This window comes from Helianthus annuus, chromosome 10 (assembly GCF_002127325.2).
Source record: "Helianthus annuus cultivar XRQ/B chromosome 10, HanXRQr2.0-SUNRISE, whole genome shotgun sequence".
Classification (NCBI taxonomy): Eukaryota; Viridiplantae; Streptophyta; class Magnoliopsida; order Asterales; family Asteraceae; genus Helianthus; species Helianthus annuus.
Genome location: NC_035442.2, coordinates 61,410,714 through 61,434,215, shown reverse-complemented (window position 1 = coordinate 61,434,215; position 23,502 = coordinate 61,410,714). Strand labels below are relative to the sequence as shown.

The 23,502-nt window shown below is 42.0% G+C and overlaps 1 protein-coding gene across 1 annotated transcript; it reads left to right on the top strand.

The window, feature by feature from the left end:
- The first annotated feature begins 342 nt into the window (after positions 1-342).
- Positions 343-1,185, top strand: LOC110882277. The gene is made up of 2 exons (XM_022130342.2): positions 343-579; positions 658-1,185. The coding sequence occupies exons 1-2, from the start codon at positions 559-561 to the stop codon at positions 1,183-1,185; spliced, it is 549 nt and encodes a 182-aa protein (XP_021986034.1). The 5' UTR covers positions 343-558.
- The last annotated feature ends 22,317 nt before the right edge of the window (positions 1,186-23,502 follow it).

Here is a 23,502-nt window from a genome sequence, read left to right as displayed (position 1 = left end):
TAGGGTTATAAATATTCTCATGGACCGTTTGGTTTTTATCTTCTACTAATATCCTTCTTTTTTATCCCTATGCAGTGAATTTCAAGGAAGTAGCTCCCCCTACCGTCGAATCAGAGGAAAGAGTCAACACTGTTTACCGATTACCTGCAATAGACAGGACCTTCACCACACACGTCCCGAGTTCCAGTCAATACTCGTCATCTGAAATGTCTGGTAAGGATTACTTTTAAAATAATTAGCTAACACAGTATAATAAAATGAAGAGTAATAATGATGTAAAACTTTTCCCTTTATGCAGCACCGGCCAAGATCCCTGAAGTCTTTGACCTTGACGAGTTGGACAGTTATTCTGATCAGGTTCAGGTCAAGAAGGAACCTAGTCCCAAGGCCACAGCCTCATCCAAACCCAGCAGCTCCAAAGCCATCATTATTCCCAAACCTTCACCGGCTACCAAGCCCCGGAGTTCAAGTTCCCGCAAAACGAAGGAGCCTGATTCCCCTGTCATTTCTGACACCTTTCCTTATGAGAAGCACGGGTTCATTGAAGCTAGCGGGTTTATGACTTCCTTTCTTAACCAGGTTAGTATTCTCATATTATATCCTGCGGCTTACATCATTTACAAAGATTTATTAGTACCTGTCCTCTTACCTTCGCAGGGTCTTGAGCGTCTGGTTCACCTATATCAAGAATCCTGCAGGCTTAACAAGACGCTTGAATCCAAGCTAAAGGAAGCAGAAATCACAATCTCTGATCAAGGCATGATTGCAGCCGCCAAATCCCGTCATTACGAGGAGAAATTCAAAGCTATGACTCAAGAACACCAGACTGCTCTCAACAGAGCTACTCTTCAAGCCCAGGCCGATCTTGAAGCTGTCCATATGCAACATGAACAGGATATGGTCAGCTACCGGGAAAACCTTAAGAGTTCCGTCGTTATTTCTCTTCTCCAAGCCAGGTTGAAGATGGCCCATGAAGCCAAAGCATTAGGTTATGAATGCCCTTCTTGGGACGTCGGTGCTTGGGAGACCAAGCTAAAGAACCTTGGCGGCACTTCTTCTAAACCAGCTATCGCTGAATCTTCCAAAGCAGTTGAAAAAGCAACCCATACTGAGAAGGATGCTGAGGAGGATCCCAAGATGGATGCTGCTGGAATCATTATGGACGAAGAAGATACTGCCCCCTAAAGTTTATTTCCTTTAAATTGTTTGAACTATTTTATGAGCAATTTTCATTTTTGTATTGAAACAATTTGATAGCCGAAGGTGGATGGGTCCTGGGTTTCAGGATGAAACCTTCGGTTATCAACTAGTATTGATTGTTTCAAGAATAATTTCATCTTTCATTTTTCTTGCTATTATATTCCGTCTCTCTTAGTATAAATCTTAGCTTTGCAAAAATTTTGTATTGTTATCTTATGGAAATATCCTAATCAATATGCTTAGCAATATATTGTAAAAACTGTTATTAGATAATTCCTTCAACTTTGTAGAAAGCTTTTTAAAGAGTGAAAAACAGTCCACTTTCCAAAACCTGTTTTGATAATACCTGGGTGATCAAAGTTTCAAACTAGTATTAGCTTCAAATATTTTGAGAAGTATTTTGAAAATATATTTTGAGAATATATCCCGAGAATTGATCCTAATCAGGATGTTTAACCTTTTACCCAACCTAGTATTATCAAAAACTCAAACGACGTTTACAAAGGAAAGATCATACCAGGAATAGGATATAACCCTATTATCAAACCTCAATCCCTTTGCAACTTTTCCAATGAAGATGTCCCCAGTGTGAGATACTTAGTGCATTAGTTCTGAGCCTTACTCTTTAAGCTTTACATCATTGCTTTAGTGGGAATGTCCCCTGTGTACAATGTCTTCAAACACTTAAAAATCTTCTGGATATCAGTTCCCATTGTATAGACAATTTTTCATGTTACAGGGGTAAAACCCAAGAATGTACTGGAGATAAATTCCTTGTATCCTGGGGAAAATCCCAAATTTTCATGCGCTACAGGCGGGAGTGTATAAACTCCAAGACTTAGAAAGGTGAAAACCTTTAAACCTTAGAGAGTATGAAAATACCCTTTCGTGAGAGAGGGTGATCAATCCTCATATACCTTTAGGATTCAGGATATAGCCAACAGTAACAAAATTGTCAGCCACTTTTACATGGACTGGTCCCGCCACCTTGAACTATCCCTGAATAACTTGTGCTCCAGGCGGAGTGTTTAAACCCAATTCGGAAGAAAGGTGAATACTTTTAAACCTGTGAAGGGATCAGGATCCCTTGTACGTGAGAGAGGGGGCCAATCCTCTAATCTTCTGAAGTATCCCGAGTGAGCATCCTGGAGCTATATCCCGAAGCATATACTACAAAACATCCTTACACTAAGGTGGGTGTTAGCTTGGCTAACACCCCTCCAATGCTTAAGTTAGTATTGGGTTTCAAAGAATAAATTAAACCAAACATATTTAAAATAGATAGAATTCATACCATCCTGAGTTAGAAATTAAATTCTAAACTCACTTGAAATAAAGCTTAAGGTGTATAGCATTCCAAGATCTCGGTAGCATATCCCCTTTCATATTCTTGAGTCTATATGCTCCTTTCCCTGCTTCTGATTCAACTTCATATGGTCCTTCCCATTTTGGAGCTAGCTTGCCATCGGCATGATTAGTGGTATTCTGAAAATCCTTTCTTAACACCCAATCTCCAACCTTAAATCTTCTGGTCCTGATATTCTTGTTATATGCTTTGGATATTCTTTGTTGATATGCTGCCATCCTTAGCCTTGCTGCATCTCTCTTTTCATCTATAGTATCCAAATCTTGACTCAAGGCTTCAGGATTCTGTTTAGGATCACTTAGGGTAGATCTTGCAGTAGGTATTGTCATTTCCGTTGGAATCATTGCTTCTGCTCCAAATACCAAGGAAAATGGGGTTTGGACTGTTGCGTTCTTTACCGTTGTCCTATCAGCCCACAAAACAAAGGGTAATTCTTCTGCCCATCTTCCTTTTTTGGTTCCAAGCCTCTTCTTTAAGTTATTGACAATTATCTTGTTTGAGGATTCTGCTTGTCCATTCGCTTAAGGATGTACTGGAGTAGATGTTATCATTTTGATTCCCCAACTCTTGCAGAAGTTAGTAGTCCTTTTGCTTATAAATTGAGAACCATTGTCACAGATTATCTCGGCTGATACTCCAAATCTGGTCAGGAAATTTCTCTTTATGAAGGATACTACTTCTTGATCCCTAACTTGAACAAATGCCTCGGCTTCAACCCATTTGGAGAAATAATCTGTCATTGCCAACATAAAAACCTTCCCTCCTGGAGCCTTTGGAAGCTTTCCCACTATATCCATACCCCACTTCATAAATGGCCAAGGGGAAACAATAGGATATAATGGTTCAGCAGGCTGATGCAATATGTTACTATATCTTTGACATGCGTCACATCTTCGAGCATATTCTGCAGCATCTTTTCTCATTGTTGGCCAATAATATCCTGTCCTTAACACTTTTGAGAATAACGACCTGCCCCCGGTATGGTTACCACAATCCCCTTCATGTATATCCTGAAGTACTTCTTTGGCTTCAGGATCCTCCAAGCACCTCAAATACGGTCCTGCAAGAGATTTCTTGTATAAGACATTATTTATAATAGTGAATCGTGATACCTTCATCCTAAATGCCTTAGGATTTTCATTTCCGGGGATGTGTCCTTCTTTGAGATATCTCACAATTGGAGCCGTCCAAGATTTAGGATCCTCTTCAGGATACTCTGCTCCAGGATCCTGAATAGCCGCTACTTCTTTACCCCGAGGATTCGTTACAAGATACAAGACATGTATTATTGGTATTTGGGTTCCTTCTGGTATCCTGATCAATGATCCCAGATTTGCTAAGGCATCTGCTTCGGCGTTATCCTCTCTTGGTACCTGTTCAAGTGTAAAAACATCGAAATACTCTGATAACTTTTTGAGAATATCGAGGTATTCGATTAATTTCTCACCCTTAACTGCATAGGATCCATTAAAATGGTTAGTAATCAACAAGGAGTCAACATATACTCGCAAATTCTTGATACTCATACTCTTAGCCAATTCTAATCCTGCAATTAAAGCTTCATTTTCTGCCTCATTATTAGTAGCAGGAAATTCACACCTAATGGCCTGGTGTAATATGTCCCCCTGTGGCGATTTTAGTAGTATACCTAAACCTACACCTCTTATATTGGATGCACCATCAGTATATAATGTCCAGGATCCTGAAGATTCTCCTAACTGTTGAACTTCTAGGTCTACCTCATCCTGAATATCACTACTGAAATCAGCCACAAAGTCAGCTAAAGCCTGAGACTTTATGGCATTTCTAGGTTCATATACTAAATCATAAGCACTCAACTTTACTGACCACTTGGCCATCCTGCCTGACATCTCTGGTTTCCTAAGCACATTTTGGACAGGATAATTCGTTTTAACATGGATCCTATGTGTTTCAAAATAATGTCTAAGCTTTGTCGATGCCATGACTAGAGCTAATATCAATTTTTCTAAATGAGAATACCTAGTTTCAGCATCTAACAAACTTTTACTAACATAATATACAGGATATTGCTGACCTTCATGGTCTTTTATAAGAACGGCACTTACAGCATTCCCTGATACAGCGAGGTATAGGGATAGTGGTTCACCATTTTCAGGCTTCATCAATAGAGATGCAGTTGAGAGATATCGCTTCAAATCCTGCAAGGCTGCTTCATGCTTTGCTTCCCATTCAAATTTCTTATTCTTCTTGAGGATATCATAGAATTCCTTGCATTTTTCCGAGGATCTAGAAATAAATCTATTCAAAGCTGCTACTCGGCCTGTTAACCGTTGTACGACCTTCATATTCGAGGGTGACTTTATATCCAGGATAGCTTTAATCTGCCCCGGGCTTGCCTCTATCCCCCTTTTTGTCACCATATATCCTAGAAACTTTCCTGCCCCCACTCCGAAATGGCACTTAGCAGGATTCAGCTTCATGTTATACTGATCCAGGATATCAAATGCTCCCTTGATATCCTGGAGGTGATCCTCAGCCTTTTTAGATTTCACCACCATATCATCGATATATACCTCCACGGTGTCCCCCAGCTTATCTTTGAACATCATGTTTACAAATCTCTGGTATGTTGCACCTGCATTTTTCAAACCGAAAGGCATAGCAGTAAAGCAATATATACATGTTGGTGTCATGAAAGCAGTATCCTCCTGATCCGAAGGCTCCATTTGAATCTGCTGAAATCCTGAGGATGCGTCCATGAACGTTAACATTTCATGTCCAGCAGTAGCATCCACCATTGCATCGATATGAGGGAGAGGAAATGGGTCTTTAGGACAAGCCTTGTTCAAGTCCGTGTAGTCTACACATACTCTCCATTTCCCGTTTTTCTTCTGTACCACAACTACGTTTGCTAGCCATCTTGGAAACTTGACTTCTCTGATCATCCTGGACTTCAACAATCTTCAACTTCCTCTTGGATAATCTTATTCCGCTCAGGAGCAAATTTTCTTCTTTTTTGCTGAACAGGCTTGAATGATTTGTCAATTCCAAGCTTGTGAGTGATAATGTCTTTGGATATGCCTGTCATATCCTCATGCTTCCATGCAAATGTTGACATCCTGCATTTCAAAAAGTTAGTTAACTGCTCTTCAATATCCTGAGGGATATTGGTTCCTAGGAGCACCGAGATATCAGGATTATCCTGATCCAGGATAATTTTCTTCACATCCTGCTTCGAATCCTCCACGATATCCTGGGCCCGCATCTTTAATTGATATGCTGCACTAGGCTTAGTTGAGGATTTCATCGAGGATGAGTAGCATTCTTTCGCTTCCTGCTGATCACTTTCAACCTTGACAACTCCCCAAGGGGTAGGGATCTTGATGCATTAGTGATATGTTGATGGCACAGCCTTCATATCGTGAATCCATGGTCTTCCCAGTATGATGTTATAGCAGGATAAGGAGTCCATCACGCAGAAGCGTTGTATGGAGTTGACCCCTTCAGCATATACTGGTAACTTTATCTCCCCTACGGTATTCCTAGCTTCTCCACTGAAACCAACGAGCACAGTGGACTTCGAAGTAATGTCCATCGGAGATACATTCATCCTCTTCAATGTTTCCAGCTGAATTATATTGACAGAACTGCCATTGTCTACCAGTATCCTGCGTACAAAATGGTTAGCCACATATAATGTTATTACCAAAGCATCATGGTGAGGATCCTGAACAGTATCCCTGTCATCACTATCGAAAGTGATCACTTTATCAGTTGTGAGGGTAGTCATCCTGACTGGTCTGTCTCCCCTCTCACTCTTAGCTTCCTTTGCATGTCTCTTGGCCGCCGAATACGAAGTTCCACAAATATCGGATCCTCCTGAAATAAAGTTAATTATCTTGGCATCTGCTGGGGGTGATGCTGCTCGTTCAGGATCCTTCTCGGGATCCTGCCCTTTATTCTTCTTTTCTCCCAGCAAGTCCTTCAGATACCCCTTGCTTAACAGGTAACTTATCTCTTTCCTTAGAGCAATGCAATCCTCGGTCATATGTCGGAAGTCTTCGTGGAAGGCACACCATTTGGATTTATCCTTCCAATCGGCTTTCTGCTGGTTCTTTCGAGGCCACCTAGCTTTGTCCCCTAAACCCTGCATAGCATACATTAACTCAGGTATATTAACAGAAAAGCAGTATTCAGATAAGTCAGGATATTCTTCAGGATCCTCGTCTTCAACAGCATTCACTTTCTTGTTATCATTTCTGCCATATGGCTTGGAGCGATATGGCTTATATGAGGCTTCTGATTTCCTGTTAGTTGATTCATAGGTTGAGGTAGAATTCATCCTCTCCTGCATCTTCTTGTCATCTTCCAAACGGATATATCTCAAAGCCCTGTTACGAGCTTCGTCGAGATTCCTGCAGGGATTCATTACAAGATCCTGATAAAACTGAGAATCCTTTTGTAACCCCATCTTAAAAGCTTGCACAGCTGTTGCAACATCAAGATGTGGGATATCCAAGGATTCTCGATTGAATTTGTTCACATAATCCCTCAAGGATTCCTGAGGCCCTTGAGTTATCCTGTAAAGATCACTGGTTAGTTTCTCAAAACTCCGACTACAAGAAAATTGACTGTTAAATAAATTAACCAAATGAGCAAACGAAGTAATTGGGTGAGGAGGAACGTTTAACAGCCATTTTAAGGCTGATCCTATCAGAGTAGAACCAAATCCCTTGCATAAGCATGCTTCCTTGAGCTTCGGAGGGATAGGGTTAATCTCCATTCTTTCCCTATACTGGGCAATATGCTCTTCAGGATCCGTAGTCCCATCATACAGCTTCATGTTGGGAGTTTGAAATCTTTTTGGGATTTCAGCATCACAGATAGGATATGCAAAGCGGATATCCTGTGGCTGTCTTGGGATACTTCCGGAATTGGCTGGACCACTCCAGGTACACTGGATATCATGTCCTTCAATTTCTGGAGCTCCCTGGTAAATGTTGACGTCATACCTGCATCCTGCAAAGAGCCATTGTTGTTAGTAGCAAAAGTATTATTATTTGACACATTACCGTTCTGAGGATTTTGGCTATATCCTGAAGCATATCCTGAACTTCTCACAGTCGATATCCTGACCGAAGAGGGTATCTCAGGGGTATGATTCTGAGAATGGCTTGAGACGATATTCCCCCTATTATCCTCAGTGTAAACTGCGGAACTGAAGTTCAAAGCCCTGGGCTGTATAGGAGTGACAGTTTCCTCAACAGGTCTGCTCGAGCTAGCTTTTAAGAGTTGTATTTCTCTTAACAGCATTTGATTAGTCTCCTGTTGCTGCCTCATTTGTTCCTGCACACTTCCAAATAAAGTCAAAATTTCATCGTTAGAGGCTAAAATGGGAGCAGATCCCTGGACACTCCAAGTAGGGATAACATCTTGAGATTGTGAAGAAAACGGCATCCTTGGAGGAGTGTCACACCCCGATTTCCACGTGTATCACCGGTGGGCCCGGTGGGGGATTACCGTGACGTAGTTGGCAATAATATAGTCAAACCACACAATTATATAAATGCACAGCGGAAGCTTTAAAGATAAATATATACTTCAACCTCTGGTGGTAATATCAAATATATTACAGAAGTCGAATGTATCCACAGCGGATCAAAATAATAATAAAATATTGTTCATTCAGATACGGCATCGAGTTTGCGAGACTATTCGTGATGCCTAGGAAGCTATTACCAGCCCATTTCGTATAGTACCTGCACTTAATCTTTTGGGGAAAAATACGTCAGTTTACACTGGTAAATACATTCAACTGACACATTTGAAAATGTTTATTAAAATTGATTTGAATGCACAAGGCACAAACTCTTTTATAACTTGGGAAAATTATTAAAATCTTGTGAACGTATTACATGTTCTTTTATGCGTTCAGTAGCCCGGATCGTGCCGGGTTAAAGATTAATAGACACACCACATTGCGTAAAACCGTAGTATAGAAACCAACGGCTACGTCTTTTAATTAAGTGTCGACAATATATACCGGGTGTACGCCTACACCGGGATGTCGAGGTCGTGGCCATTTCGTAAAATGATGCCAAGGATATCCGGGACAACGGTCATTAACCCCCCAAAGGCTTTTAAGAAACAAAACTGTTTAAATGAGCCGATCATAATATTTAATTAACCACCTAAGCGATGGAAGATTTGATGCTCAATCAAGCGGTAAATATTATACCGTATCCCAAGCCCATATAGGGGAAATAAGTTAAAAGTATTTACCTTTGCAAGTATATTCCTTAATTTGATTAAATCACCGATAGCTTTTACTGGGGCTCCTAATCTGGAACGAAGGTTTTAATTAACCTCTTAGAATCCTAACGGGTCTTTATATTAGCCGTAGCCTAGACCGGTTGGTTCCGATATATAGATATGGTTTAATCGCGTGAAAGGCGAAAACCGAGAATGGAATGTGATTCTGCCCCAAATAGGTTCAGAGACTTGTTTTATATGGGTTCAATGTTCACACTCTGTATTTTGGGGTCAAAATAATATAGTTTGACCCGTATCGGCTAATTTACGAAAACTAGTTTCATAAGCCGAACCGTGCGCGCAATAGGCGAAACGGTTAACCATGAGAGTCTTACGCTTATTTCCTAAGTCAATATGCCTTAAAGTGGTTGTGGTATCAGTAGGATACCTTCCGTGATGCCCGTAACGAGTTTAAGTTAATATTACGCCCCGTAGGGGCTTTTCGGTCATTTTAAAGACTTTTAAAGAGCTTTTCGAGTTCTATAGGAAATCTGAGTTTCCCGAACAGTTTATAAAGTCTAAAATACTTTATTTATTATTTAAAATCAGTGGCAACTGGAATTGGGTCAAAAGACCTTGTAGAACTCACGTTTTGGCCGAAAAGGGCATATTCGGTATTTACCGAACCGTAGCCATAACCGCAGGTTATGAGCAAGGTAAAAATTATTAAAAATCTTTAAAATTCCAAAAATATTATTTTTTTAACAGCGGGTAAAAGTTTTGGTGACGGAAACTTGGTTTAGATAGGGGTTATGCTAATTGCGTCGTTTATTACAAAAGTTTCTTATAAATGCGCTATTTAGCATAACTCTCATTCTAGACCTCGGATTGACGTGAAACTTTAAGGACATGCTTATAATTTAATAAGCAAGGTTATGGTCCGTTCACGTGTCCGAAATACTCGTTTTATTTTTAAAAGGCCGTTACGGTCAACTTTTAGGCGATTAACGGAAATGCGTAAAAGACTCAGACAAATCATAAACCGGTCACAGAGGGTTATACCATCATGTAGCCTGGTCCTAAGAGAGTCCTAAGGCATATCTATACCTTACTAAAATGGGTCAGAACTGAAGTCAAAGCAAAAGTCAAACTTTTGCGACATTCGGCTCCGAACCGGGTCAATATAGCAAATGGTCGATTCAAATGAGCGTAAACAAGTTTATATACTTAATATCATGTTTTATGAGTGTCAAAACAGATTTCATAGCTTATACATTACAGATTATGTATAAAACGGCAAAATAGCTTTCTGTTGACTTTTTAAGTACACGTTTGACTCGACATTTGACATAGTTAGAATGGTGATCAGAGGGAACCCTTTTAGGGGTTTATTACCCACATAAATACCAACTCATAACTACTTTTGATCCGACAATTCACTGGACCATTTGTGAATTATCGCTATGACAACCGTTAGTTAAGACGGTTTGGTTTATAAGCTAAATCTAGTGAAAAACAAGACCACAATGGATGTGAACGACTTACAGAAGTTGTGTCTTGCTTAGAGAGCAGAGAAGAATGCTTGAGAGCTTCTTAGAATGATCAGTTGAGTGTATTTGAGTTGTGTGATAGTTATGAACCTAATGTGGCTATTTATAGTGAAACAAGGCACCTATGATCATTACACAACCCCTACAACTGATCATGGATGATGGGCAGGTGTCCCATAGAGCTATGGGTCGAGTATAGGGTGCCCATGCCTCATTTATTGATGTTTGATCGTTCACAAGCTTAAAAGGCATGCAATTACAAACTTTCTGCATCTGGGCGTCTCATGCGGCCCGCATGGAGGATCCATGCATGTTTCTAACGCGGGCCGCCTGAAGTTTAAATTCAGACGCGTACAATTAGAAGGCTCGCGGCCCGCTTTCACTTAACCCAAACTCTAATGCGGCCCGCGAGAGGGTAGATTTTCAGGTTTTTAAAATCTTTTATAATCATGAACAGAATCTGGTAATTAATAACGAAATCTTTCGTAATTATTAACCTGACCTTTCGGGTTTGAAGGGGTAACTTTGCGGTTTGGCCCTCGGTTAATTACAACTAAGGACCTCGTGTTATTTACCCGCGTTGTTAAGTCCCTGGTTAGTTTATTTAATTATTCTGAAAGCCTTAACTTTCATTGTTGACGCTTTTAACCCTTCTCATACGAATTCGATCATAACTTTCTCGTTTTAAAACGAAACTTCGCGAAATTTATATATTGCATTCTAGTGAGCGTATTATACTGTTACAAAGCCTTGGGAACGTTAAAGGGTCACTCAGAGGTATAATTAAACATGTTGACACAGTTAACCCCTGTAGCTTGTAATCTCTCACTTTCTTCCGCGTTTCGCTTCCGTACGATCCATGATTTATTCGTTTGAAGGTACAAGCACCATCTAGGGTTACCATACAGTATATTTACCCTTGTTTGACATCTATAACCCTCGAATTTACATACATTCAAGGTTTGTCAAAATTAGTCCTTTATTTAATATCAATGCCACGTGTAATCAAATGACACGTGTTAACACATCATTGGACACAAAAATTCGAGGTGTTACATCCTCACCCCCTTAAAATAAATCTCGACCCGAGATTTACTCAAATAAATAGGGGTACTTTTCTTTCATTGTGGCTTCGACTTCCCACGTATATTCGGGACCTCTACAAGCATCCCATTTGACCTTTACAATCGGTACGTGCTTTCTTCGAAGCTTCTTCACCTGTCGATCTTCAATCGACAAAGGTTTTTCTACAAACTTTAAGCTCTCATCTATATGCACATCTGTGTGTGGAATCACCAATGATTCATTGGCGAAGCACTTTTTGAGATTGCAGATGTGGAACACATTGTGAATTCCATTGAGCTCTTCAGGCAAGTTCAACTTATAGGCAACTGACCCGACACGTTCAATGACCTCAAAAGGTCCTATGTACCTCGGACTCAGCTTGCCCTTCTTGCCGAAACGCATCACCCCTTTCCAGGGCGACACTTTAAGCAACACCTTTTCACCTACATCAAAGTGAAGGTCCTTACGCTTCGGATCAGCGTAGCTTTTCTGCCTATCACGGGCAGCCTTGAGACGTTCCCGTATCTGGACAATCTTGTCCGTTGTCTGGAAAATTATCTCTGGTCCCGATAATTGGACCTCTCCTACTTCCGCCCAACAAACAGGCGATCTACATTTCCTACCGTATAATGCCTCGAAAGGCGCAGCCTTTATGCTGGTATGGTAGCTATTATTGTAGGAGAATTCGATTAGGGGTAGATTCTTATCCCAGTTACCACCTAAATCGATCGCACATGCGCGTAGCATGTCTTCTAACGTTTGAATGGTACGCTCACTCTGACCGTCCGTCTGTGGATGGTAAGCCGTACTGAAGTTCAAACGCGTGCCCAAAGATTGCTGGAAACTCTTCCAGAAATGAGACGTGTATCTAGTATCCCTGTCGGAGATAATAGACACAGGTATGCCGTGTAAGGCTACAATCTTATCAACATAAAGTTGGGCTAACATATCGGAGCTATACGTCTCCTTGATGGGTAGAAAATGAGCTGATTTAGTCAGCCTATCGACTATCACCCATATTGTATCGTTTCCTTTCCTGGTTTTTGGTAACTTGGTTATGAAGTCCATAGTTACGCATTCCCACTTCCACTCGGGAAGCTCAGGCTGTTGTAGCAAGCCAGACGGCTTTTGGTGCTCGGCTTTGACTTGAGCACAAGTCAAGCACTTTGCTACATGGGCGGCCACAGACTTTTTCAAGCCTATCCACCAATAGTTTGCCTTTAAATCTTGATACATCTTGTCTGCACCAGGATGGACAGAATATTTGGAACTATGGGCTTCCTGGAGGATAACATCTCGTAGTCCTCCATAAATCGGAACCCATATACGTCCGTTCAGTCTAAGGATTCCATCCTTGCTAAGAGTCAACTGCTCCTCAGTTACTCCTAACTTTTCATTAGGATAATTAGCTTCCAACACAACCTCTCGCTGTGCAGCTAATATCCTTTCAATTAAATTGTTCTTGACCTCAATGCTCTTGGCATTGATTCGAATAGGTTTTACCCTTTCTTTTCTGCTCAGGGCATCAGCGACTACATTCGCCTTGCCCGGATGGTACCTGATCTCGCAATCATAGTCATTCAAGGTTTCCATCCAACGGCGCTGCCTCATGTTCAACTCCTTCTGGTTGAACAGGTGCTAGAGGCTTTTGTGATCAGAATAAATCACAAATTTAATACCATAAAGGTAATGCCTCCACAATTTCAGTGCAAATACAACGGCACCCAACTCCAAGTCATGGGTGGTGTAATTCTTTTCGTGCACCTTTAGTTGTCTTGAAGCATAGGCAATCACCTTGCCCTTCTACATAAGCACACACCCCATGCCTGTGTGTGATGCATCGCAGTAAACTACGAATTCATCTGTACCTTCAGGTAGTGTCAACACAGGTGCGTTGCTTAGCTTCTGCTTCAGAACTTCGAAGGACTCTTGCTGCTTTGGGCCCCAAATAAATTTTTCTTTCTTCTTGGTTAAGGAAGTCAGGGGCGCAGCAATCCTTGAAAAATTCTCAATAAATCTCCTGTAGTATCCTGCTAATCCCAGGAAACTACGAATTTCGGTAGGCGTCTTTGGCTCTTGCCAGTTCATGACTGCCTCTACCTTAGCGGGATCCACTTGGATACCACGCTTACTTACAACGTGACCTAAAAACTGAACCTCTCGTAGCCAGAATTCACATTTCGAGAATTTGGCGTAGAGTTTCTCACGCTGTAGTAATTCGAGAATGCAACGGAGGTGCTTCTCGTGGTCAGCTTGGCTTTTGGAATATATAAGAATATCGTCGATGAAGACGATGACAAATTTGTCCAAATACGGCTTGCAGACGCGATTCATGAGATCCATGAACGCAGCCGGTGCATTTGTGAGCCCAAAAGGCATCACTAGGAACTCGTAATGACCATAGCGAGTCCTAAATGCTGTCTTATGTACATCTTCATCTCTGACCCTTAGCTGATGATAGCCCGACCTCAAGTCGATCTTTGAGAAGTAGCTCGCTCCTTGCAGCTGATCGAACAGATCGTCGATCCTTGGCAAAGGATATCTATTCTTTATGGTAACTTTGTTCAGTTCACGGTAATCGATGCACAACCGCATCGATCCGTCCTTCTTCTTTACAAATAGGACAGGTGCTCCCCAGGGAGACGAACTAGGTCTGATAAAACCTTTTGCCAACAGTTCATCCAACTGGGTCCTTAGTTCCTTCATTTCAGTAGGAGCTAGCCTGTAAGGTGCTCTTGCTATAGGAGCTGCTCCTGGTATGATATCTATTCTGAATTCCACTTGTCTATCTGGTGGTAGACCAGGTAGTTCTTCGGGGAAAACCTTAGGATATTCAGAAATGACAGGAAGATCCTCTATCTTCGGCTTAGGCTCTTCAATTATCACCTGAGCCATGTAAATGACACAGCCTCTGTTCAAACACCTAGAAGCTTTGAGCATAGATACGTCCTCGGGCAATCCGTACTGCGTATCTCCTCGAATGGTAAGCGATTCACCACTCGGAGTCTTTAATACTATATGCCTTTTGCCGCAAATGATTTGGGCCTGATTACGGGATAACCAGTCCATGCCTAGGACTATGCCGAAACCCGCTAGTTTGAAAGGAAGTAGAGATAGAGGAAAAGAATGGTTCTTAATGGACATTTCACATCCCTCTAGAACAGTGGAGACGGTTTCTATCGTGTCGTCTGCTAACTCTACCTCGTATTTCACATCTAGGGTTTTGATAGGCATATTTAATAGTTGGCAAAATTTTTGGTCTACAAAGGATTTATCGGCGCCTGAATCGAAAAGTACTCTTGCAAATATATTATTTACGAGAAAAGTACCTGTAAGCACATTGTCGTTCAGCACAGCCTCCTTTGCATCCATGCGGAAGACTCTCGCATTTGTCTTTTTGGCCTCCTCCGCTTTTTTGGCGTTCTTTGAGCAGTTGCTCTTGATATGCCCCTTTTCATTGCAACCGTAGCAGGTTGCGTCCTTGATTTTCTTACAATCTACAGTCTTATGATCCTTGGACTTGCATAGTCCACAGGAAAAAGTCTTTGGCTGAGACTGTGAATTCGACCCAAACCTACATTTCCCAGAGTGGGGTTTCTTGCAGATTTTGCAGTTGGGTCTTTCACCAGTTTGCCCATCTTTCTTTGTCTCCGACCCTCTTTTGCCATCACCGTTTCCACGGTGCTTCTTTCCTGACTTTCGTGTGTGACAACCCTCACAAAACCAGGTATCCGTACGACTTAATTAACTATTAATTGTTGCCTAATTACTGTGCTTAACTGAGATTTCTGATAAACTGCTACTTGATTGTTGATACATGTACATATCTGCATCATACTTTGATTTTTCCGTCACTACATTATTTACTTACTGAACTCTAGTGACAAACATGATGCACAAAGGCACAGTAGCACTTGAACGGATAACCTATTTGACATGCTGATATAGCCAGCATCAGGCAGACACTGCCTCTAAAGGCCTGAATGAGCCGGAATTGTTTTACTACACCCATAGTGTGTGTAGGGATACAAGGGTTGTATAATTGCGTCTCTAGGAATAAGATATAGAGATTTGGATGTGCCTAAGACATACTTTAAGCACGAAACACAGCACTTTTATCAACACACTAGCTTCAAGCTAATTAATAAAGTGCCAAAATATGAGGAATTATTCCCGACACTTTGCAGAATAAATTGTGTCGCTAAAAATATTATTTATGACGCTTAACGGATATCTTAAGCACTTTAACGGATTACTATCCGACCGAACAACCGGACAATACCCAGAACATAAAAATATTGCCAAAATTAATATTGGTACTTTTCTGAGCCAGTTAGGGTCCCTGATTACCCTAACACCCGCTTTTAATGCACTAAAACAACTAACGGGGTTAGACCTTAGAGTTAACACACTTAACTTAACTGAACCGTAACTGAACGATTGAAAACGAACCGGGTGGCCCCACCACCCTAACTATTCGGCCAACTAAGAGTACATGAGGGTACAATTTTTATTATTTTATATTAGATTACGCGAAGATCGAGACGACTTTTTCTATAAATACCCTCATCTCTCACACACTTGAACACACACACTTCACCTCACCACCTCTCTCCCTCCCTTGCTCTCCCTCTCGGCCGAACACTAGCCCCACCACCCACCCGTTTTTCGGTTCAAGTCTTGACATTCCAAGTATACTCAAGTGTTGGTGGTTACGTACAACGGAGCTCGGAACAAACGGAACGCGGAGGACCTCTACCGTTTGCTATTATCCACGCAGTTTTCGACTAGTTTCTTCCCTAGCCCCGAGCTAGAGGTATAACGTTTAAAACTCGTTTTTAGTCATGTCTAAAGTGGTTAAAAGGATTTTTGTCGGTTGAATGTCGGTAACCCGCTTAATGAAACTTTAAAGTCTACTAAAATGCGTATATCGTTGGATAAAAGCTCATAACGCGTGTAAATGTCGTAGTATTTGAATATGTTGATTAATATGGCCCGATCTATGATGTGGTGGCTCTCATCATCGTTTAACCCGACTTTGTTAAGATCCCGAATCTTGACATACACTTGTTTCTAGCAGTACAAGGGTTAAAAGGTGAAACTCCACCACACGGGAAACATGAACTTGTGTAAAAGTGTTCTAACATGAAAAATAGTATTTAAAACGAGCCGATCTACGTATGTACAAGTGGTATATTCGTAGGACCGGGTATTGAGAAAATCATGTTTTATAAAAGTTGGTTAACATGTTAACAAATATGATTTTCAAAGTCTACAAGTGTAGAAACACTTATAAAATGAAAGATCCGGCAAAATAACCATTTTTACAAAAATTGTCGGGAAGTTGTAAGAAGTGATTTGTTCCAAAAACGGGGTTTTTGCAAGACTAAGTTATTTTATGTATAGATCCACTAAATATAAAGTGATCTACAAAACGACTTTCGAAAAAAATTACAAGTTCGTGTGATAATGCGATTTCACATTTTAATCTACAAATTTGAAGTGTTGAAACTTGTTGATTGTATTGGAAATTGATTGGTTGATTTAAAGGAAGTATTGAAATGATTTTGTAAAAGAAAATGATACGCTTGAAAGCGTGGCCACCTCCAGTTACAGGGGAAACTCTGGCGAAATTTTCCTAAAATCTAACACTTAGAATTATATACAAGTGTTAGACTACTTTGACATGTTTTCAAATATACTTCGCCACAACTTTATTTATAAATAATCGGAGGTGGGATTTTCACAAAGCTAAACGTGATAAATATTTATTCGATAAATATATTATTCACCACACTGTTTATGATTATTTTGTGAAAATATATAAATATTATTTTTAGAGTAAAAATAATATTTACAAACGTTGATGAACCCAAAATAATACAAACGCTTACACGACGAATATATAAGTTACAACGGTAATTATCATTACCACTTAATCGCCAAAACGTAACGTACGTTTTATTCGGAAATATTCATAAGTGCATGTGTTGTCAAAATATTAATTTGGGAAAGTATTATATGGAAAAGGAAATATATTGTTTTTGAGAAAAATAAATATATTTTGGAATTAGGAATAAAATATATTAAGTGGGACTTAATAAAATGATATAATTACACATGTATTAATTCCCCCATCCTTGGGAAGGAGAATACGTTATCAAGTAGACACACGGAGCGGTTGTCTAACCGTTTCCCAAAAATATAAACTAAGAAGCTAAAGCACGGCCATCCGTCTAATAGAATTAGCACATGTAGGTCGTTGCGCAGCTTTCGGACATTTGGATTACTTGATATTGTGACGCACTCACTGTGAGTTCATGTCCCCCTTTTCTCTTAACTGTTTTCAGTTTATAAACTGCGGGGGTGAAATACATGTTACAATGTTTACGAATATTTCTTACATGGTATGGTCAGCTACGGAAGGAACTGTTAGGTTATGTGATTTGGGTAGGCGAAATCTTAAGAACACTAGTCCTCGTAGTACGATCGAGGGATAGAAGTGATAGGCCTATTTGAGCATAACAAACCCCACCCATGCGCCCTAAGGTTGGACCATGCGGTGACCTCGTCTTAACACCACCCATGCGCCCGCAGGTTGGACCATGTGGTGACCTTATCGTAACACCACCCATGCGCCCGCAGGTTGGACCATGTGGTGACCTTGTCGTAATACCACCCATGCGCCCGCAGGTTGGACCATGTGGTGACTTTGTCCTATCCCCACCCATGCGCCCGCAGGTTGGACCATGTGGTACACATTAACTGATAGGCTTCCTCATTTGCTTTCATACCAGAGTTTACAAAAATATTCACACTTACAATGATTGTAAAGGTTTATTCGCGCGCACATACTAAACGCATGAACTCGCTCAACATTATTGTTGATTTTTCAACTTACATGTATTTCAGGGAATTAAAGGATCTGGCACGGTATGGCACGTTTTCCCGCTGCACTAGTTTCCGAGGTCATCCGGGGTTTAGGGAATGTGACTCTTTCCTGGACAAGTCACAGTCCTTAAACTGTGTTTATGTTTGTTTGGTTGTTGAACAAGATTATGGTTGTTAGGGTGTATTCCCGTTAAAACAATGGTATTGTATTTGGTTTTCAAAACTTAATGGATGAGCCTGCATGTTTTTAATTCATATAGCTTTGTTATGATTAAGCTACGGTATTAAGAAGTCACACCAAATTAACCACGCTTCCGCAAAGCCAGGGTGTGACAGCTTGGTATCAGAGCTCTGATCATAGCGAACTAGGATTCTTTCTCGAGTCTAGACTATGATCACTAGGGCTCTCACGAAAACATTTTTACTGCATACCACTTAAGTCCAGATCCAAAACCTTTTTATAAACACATGTTGAGCACATTTTATTTATTTATTATTAGGCTCAGTCTTGGAGGCTGAGGCTCGGTCTTGGAGGCCGAGGCTCGATCTTAGAGATCGAGGTAGATGGCTAGTGAGACTAGGAAGAGTAGGCTCAGTCATGAAGGCTGAGGCTCGGTCATGGAGGCCGAGGCTCGATCTAGGAGGTCGAGGTGGATGATAGAACAGTCTTAGAGACTGGGAGGAATTTGGCTAGTGGGACTAGGAATATCAGTCTGGGAGGCTGGGAGGCTAGTGGGACTAGGAGAATTATTTGATTGCTTATTGCTGGCTAACATGTTTATATGTGGATGTGATTGATTGTTATACGTATATGTGTTTATGTTACAAATGTCATGCTTTCATCATATACAAGAAAGATGGACGCTACGAATCCCATGGCCATAGCATCAGACGACATAGTACATCGAAGCACGAGGTGCACATTTCCGATACTACCGGCACAGACAATGACGACTTTCAGCCCTTTTGCGCTGCCTGAAGTCGTAGCAGAGCCTACTGATGGCCATCTTGTTGGGAATTTGCCACTCGCGGTGATCCCTACTCCTGTGCCCCTTGCCGCTTATTCTGTTATTGATATGCCCCCCGACGTGGCCTCTAATGACGATAACGAGCTACTAGTGGAGGACCCATTCGAGGGCGAGGCCCTATTGCTGCTGGTATCAACCTACTGCTTGCGGACGCTCCTGCAGGGGAGACTTATGCCCATTTCCCTGTCCCGGACCCATTTGAGTTCCTGACATCCGCATTTTCGCATATACAGGGAGTGCAGCACCATTCACACGACGCCGACCCTGATACGGCATCATCAGCTGCACCGTTTCCCGCACACAGCTTTGAGTTTGATCACAGTATTGAGGGTGATCCTGTTCTTCTATCTGGTTCTGATCCAGACCATGACCTTGAGTTCATACGCTTAGGCCAGTCCTTGGAGGATCCTGTAACCCCCTGTGATGGTTGATCCAGCTGATTTTGAGATGGGGTTTGTTGATCCGGAGCCAGCCGTGGCCCCTGAGCCAGGCATCGCTCCTAACACCGCATTAGAGCATGACCCTGTTCATGCCAATGCACCTGCTGTTGCTCCTTGATTGATCATCTGCTTGGACGAGAGAAAATTTGGGGTAACTGTGCAAGACAATTTATTATTACGGGGGCCCACGTAATAACGACTTGTAGTGCACAGAAATCCTGGTGGACTCTGCGGGTCAAGCTAATGAAAACTAATGTGGCAGGAAATAACTCGAACACGAATGACCAAGGCGATGAAGCCTTGAGTTCATCCTATTTCAAGCAACAAGCCATTGGCAAGCCTATGTGAAGGCTCAGTAATTTATTTCCCCACCCATACATTGAGTATATTTATGTGTAAAATTGGGTGAGTACATGATGGCTTACGGTGCTATGTATCTTATAAGACAATTGGAAAGTTGTCTAACCCACTTCATACCACTTCGGTAAAAGAGGATGCCACCCAGGCGTGACACAAACACCAGTACGTTGCAAAGGATGGAAGCCGAGCTGCAAAAACGCATCTCCCAGGCAATTGCATGACATAAAGCCCTCCGCTTTTAGCACAGCAATGGCACTAGTGGAAGTAACCTTCCAATTATCTGCACCTATGAGCAACTCCTGAACTGCAGGCCTTGAACTGCGACGGAACAGGAGGCGCCATTGCTTTTGTTCGTTGGTCTGAAAAGATTGACTCCATTCTAAGAATGACTGACGGTTCGCCCCAACGGAGTGTCACCCTTACCTCGGAGTCATTTCTGGATGGCACACTCTCAAGGTAGGACCCTCAGGTTCAGGCCCTTAGCACAAATGCTGCCTATGCACGAGCTGGGACGAGCTCAAGGAAATGATTGAGAAGAAATGTTGTTCTAGGACTGGAATCCAGAAGCTTAAGGAGAAGTTCTGGAATTTGTATGGACGAACCAGAGATTTCTAAACATGTCCAGCGATCGCACGACTTGCCTAGGGTCGTCACCTACTAAGTCATTGATGTTGTATGATACAGTTGGATACCTGTAAACCTTACATTCTGGTCTCAAGTTGTGGCAATGCAATCAAAGTGATCTATTGTTTATGTTCTATAACATGAGATGTTATTGATTTATTGATAACATGAGATGTTATGTGTTGATATTGCTGTATACCTACGCACATTTTACTTACTATGACCTGACCCGTGCAATCATCATAGGAAGATGCCTCCAAGACAGGATGTACGCATACCCACCAATAAGGCGGAACTCCAGGGAATCATTGCTGCAGTCATCGCACAATACGAGGCCCATCACTCCGAGCGCAACGGAGGTACCTCAGGAAATAACCCACCCAACGGCTGCACCTACAAGCAGTTCTTAGGCTGCCAGCCTCTACATTTCGACGGCACTGGGGGTGCCGTAGCCTTCGTCCGCTGGATTGAGAAGACGGGCACTGTTTTGCGTGCAAGCAAATGCGCCCCAAGAGACCAGGTCACGTACATTACCGGGCTGTTCCGAGATGAGGCTCTGTCATGGTGGAAGCTTCAGGTTCAGACAATGGGCGAGGCTGCTGCGTATGCTCTATCGTGGGACGAGCTGAAAGAGCTAATGCATAAAAAGTACTGTTCAAGAACAGAAAGCCAGAAGGTAGAAACTGAGTTCTGGAATTTGAAGATGGATGGTCCAAAAATAGCTGAGTATGTGGAGAAGTTCCAACTTCTATCGCGTATCGTTCCCTACATGGTAGATCCAGAGTTTAAAAGGATTGAGCGTTTCATTTGGGGATTGGCACCCCAAATCATGAGCATGGTAACGGCATCAAAGCCTGCAACAATCTCTGAGGCCATCAATCTAAGTGTAGCCCTGACAGAAGAAGCAATCAGGATGAACAAATTTTCAGCCTCTGAGGAGAGAAAGGAGACTCATGTAGAGTCATCTGGGGACAACAAGAGGAAGTTGGCGAATTTCAAACAGGGTACCCAGTCGAGTAGCGACGACAAGGCCAGAAAGAGAAAAGAGTACACGGGTATCCTACCAAAGTGCGACAACTGTCGACGTCCCCATAACGGGCGGTGTAGATATGGAAAGTGTGGTAACTGTGGTAAGGTGGGACATGTCAAGGAAACATGTCGGCAAGGAACTGAACATGGAAATAGAGGTCAAGATGGTAACGGAAATCGCGGAGGAAATAACAACGACGACAACTATCAAGGCAGGGATGGTAACGATCAAGGCTGTGGACAAGCATGTTTTAATTGCGGTGATGTGGGGCATTTCAGGAAGTATTGCCCTAAGAACACTCAGGCACGTGGATGAAAGCTCAACAGCGGGGATAGAATCCAAGCGTGGATATCGGTACGTCTCATAATAGTCAAAGTTACGCTCTATTCGACAGTATTGTCAAATTTTAGCTTCAGAAAATATAGTTGTTTTAGTAGTAATTAACCTAGATACCCAGTTCTCGATAGAACAAGTCTATCGGAAGCTTCGACGTGATAATTGGGATGGACTGGTTGTCGAACAACCCGGCGGAAAGTGTCACCCGCACCCCGACGACGAACGGAGAAATGATTGTGATTCATGGAGCAGGATACGCTCCTACGGATTATCAGGCAGAGAAGACAGGAAAATTTTCGCGCAAAGGATGTGTTGCATTCTTGGCTCATGTCGTGGAAAGAGAAGCCGAAGAACCAAAACCCGAAGACATCCCTGTGGTTGGAGAATACCCCGAAGTCTTCCTCGAAGATTTGCCGGAATCGTCCCCTCCACAATAAATTCCAAGCACCACACCCATAGTCAATGCATCGTAGCAACTTACGTTTTCGGAGATGCAAGGAATGGCAGAGAAGTTTTAGCAATGGGTAGAGAAGTAAGATAACAGACCAAAATTTCCTTTTTGGGTAACCCCATTACCACTCGTCAAAAAAGAGGGATGATGGTTTTCAGATAAACATCATCTACCGGGAGCTGGACAAGTCGGCGATCAAGAATAGATACCCTCTGCCAAGAATTGATGATCTGTTTGATCAACTGCAAGGTTCAAGCTTTTACTCAAAGATCGACTTGCGATCTAGATGCCATCAGTTAAGGATACAAGAGGAAAGTATCCCGAAGACAGCCTTCAGAACTCGTTATGGACACCACGAGTTCCTTGTTACGCCGTTTGGTTTGACAACGCACCTGCAGTGTTTATGGACTTGATAAACAGAGTTTGCAAGCCGTACTCGGACAAGTTCATGATTGTGTTATCAACGACATCTTGATTTATTCAAGAACAAAGGCTGAGCACGAACAGCATCTAAGAGTTATTTTGGAACTGCTAAAGAAAGAGCAGCTGTATGCCAAATCCTCTAAGTGCGAGTTTTGGCTACACGCAGTGCAATTCCTTGGGCACGTGGTAAATGAAAGTGGGATTCATGTGGATCCAACCAAGATCGAGGCGATCAAGAATTGGGAAGCGCCAAAGACGCCAACCGAGATCCGGCAATTCTTGGGTTTGGCTGGCTATTATCGAAGATTTATTGAGGATTTTTCAAAGATCGCTCAGCCATTGACGCTCCTCACGCAAAAGGATAAAAAGTTTGATTGGGGAATCAAACAGGATGAAGCATTTCAGTTGTTGAAGGATAAGCTTTGCAACGCGCCAATCTTAGCTCTACCGGAAGGTACCGACGATTTTGTGGTATACTGCGACGCTTCGCGTCAAGGATTGGGT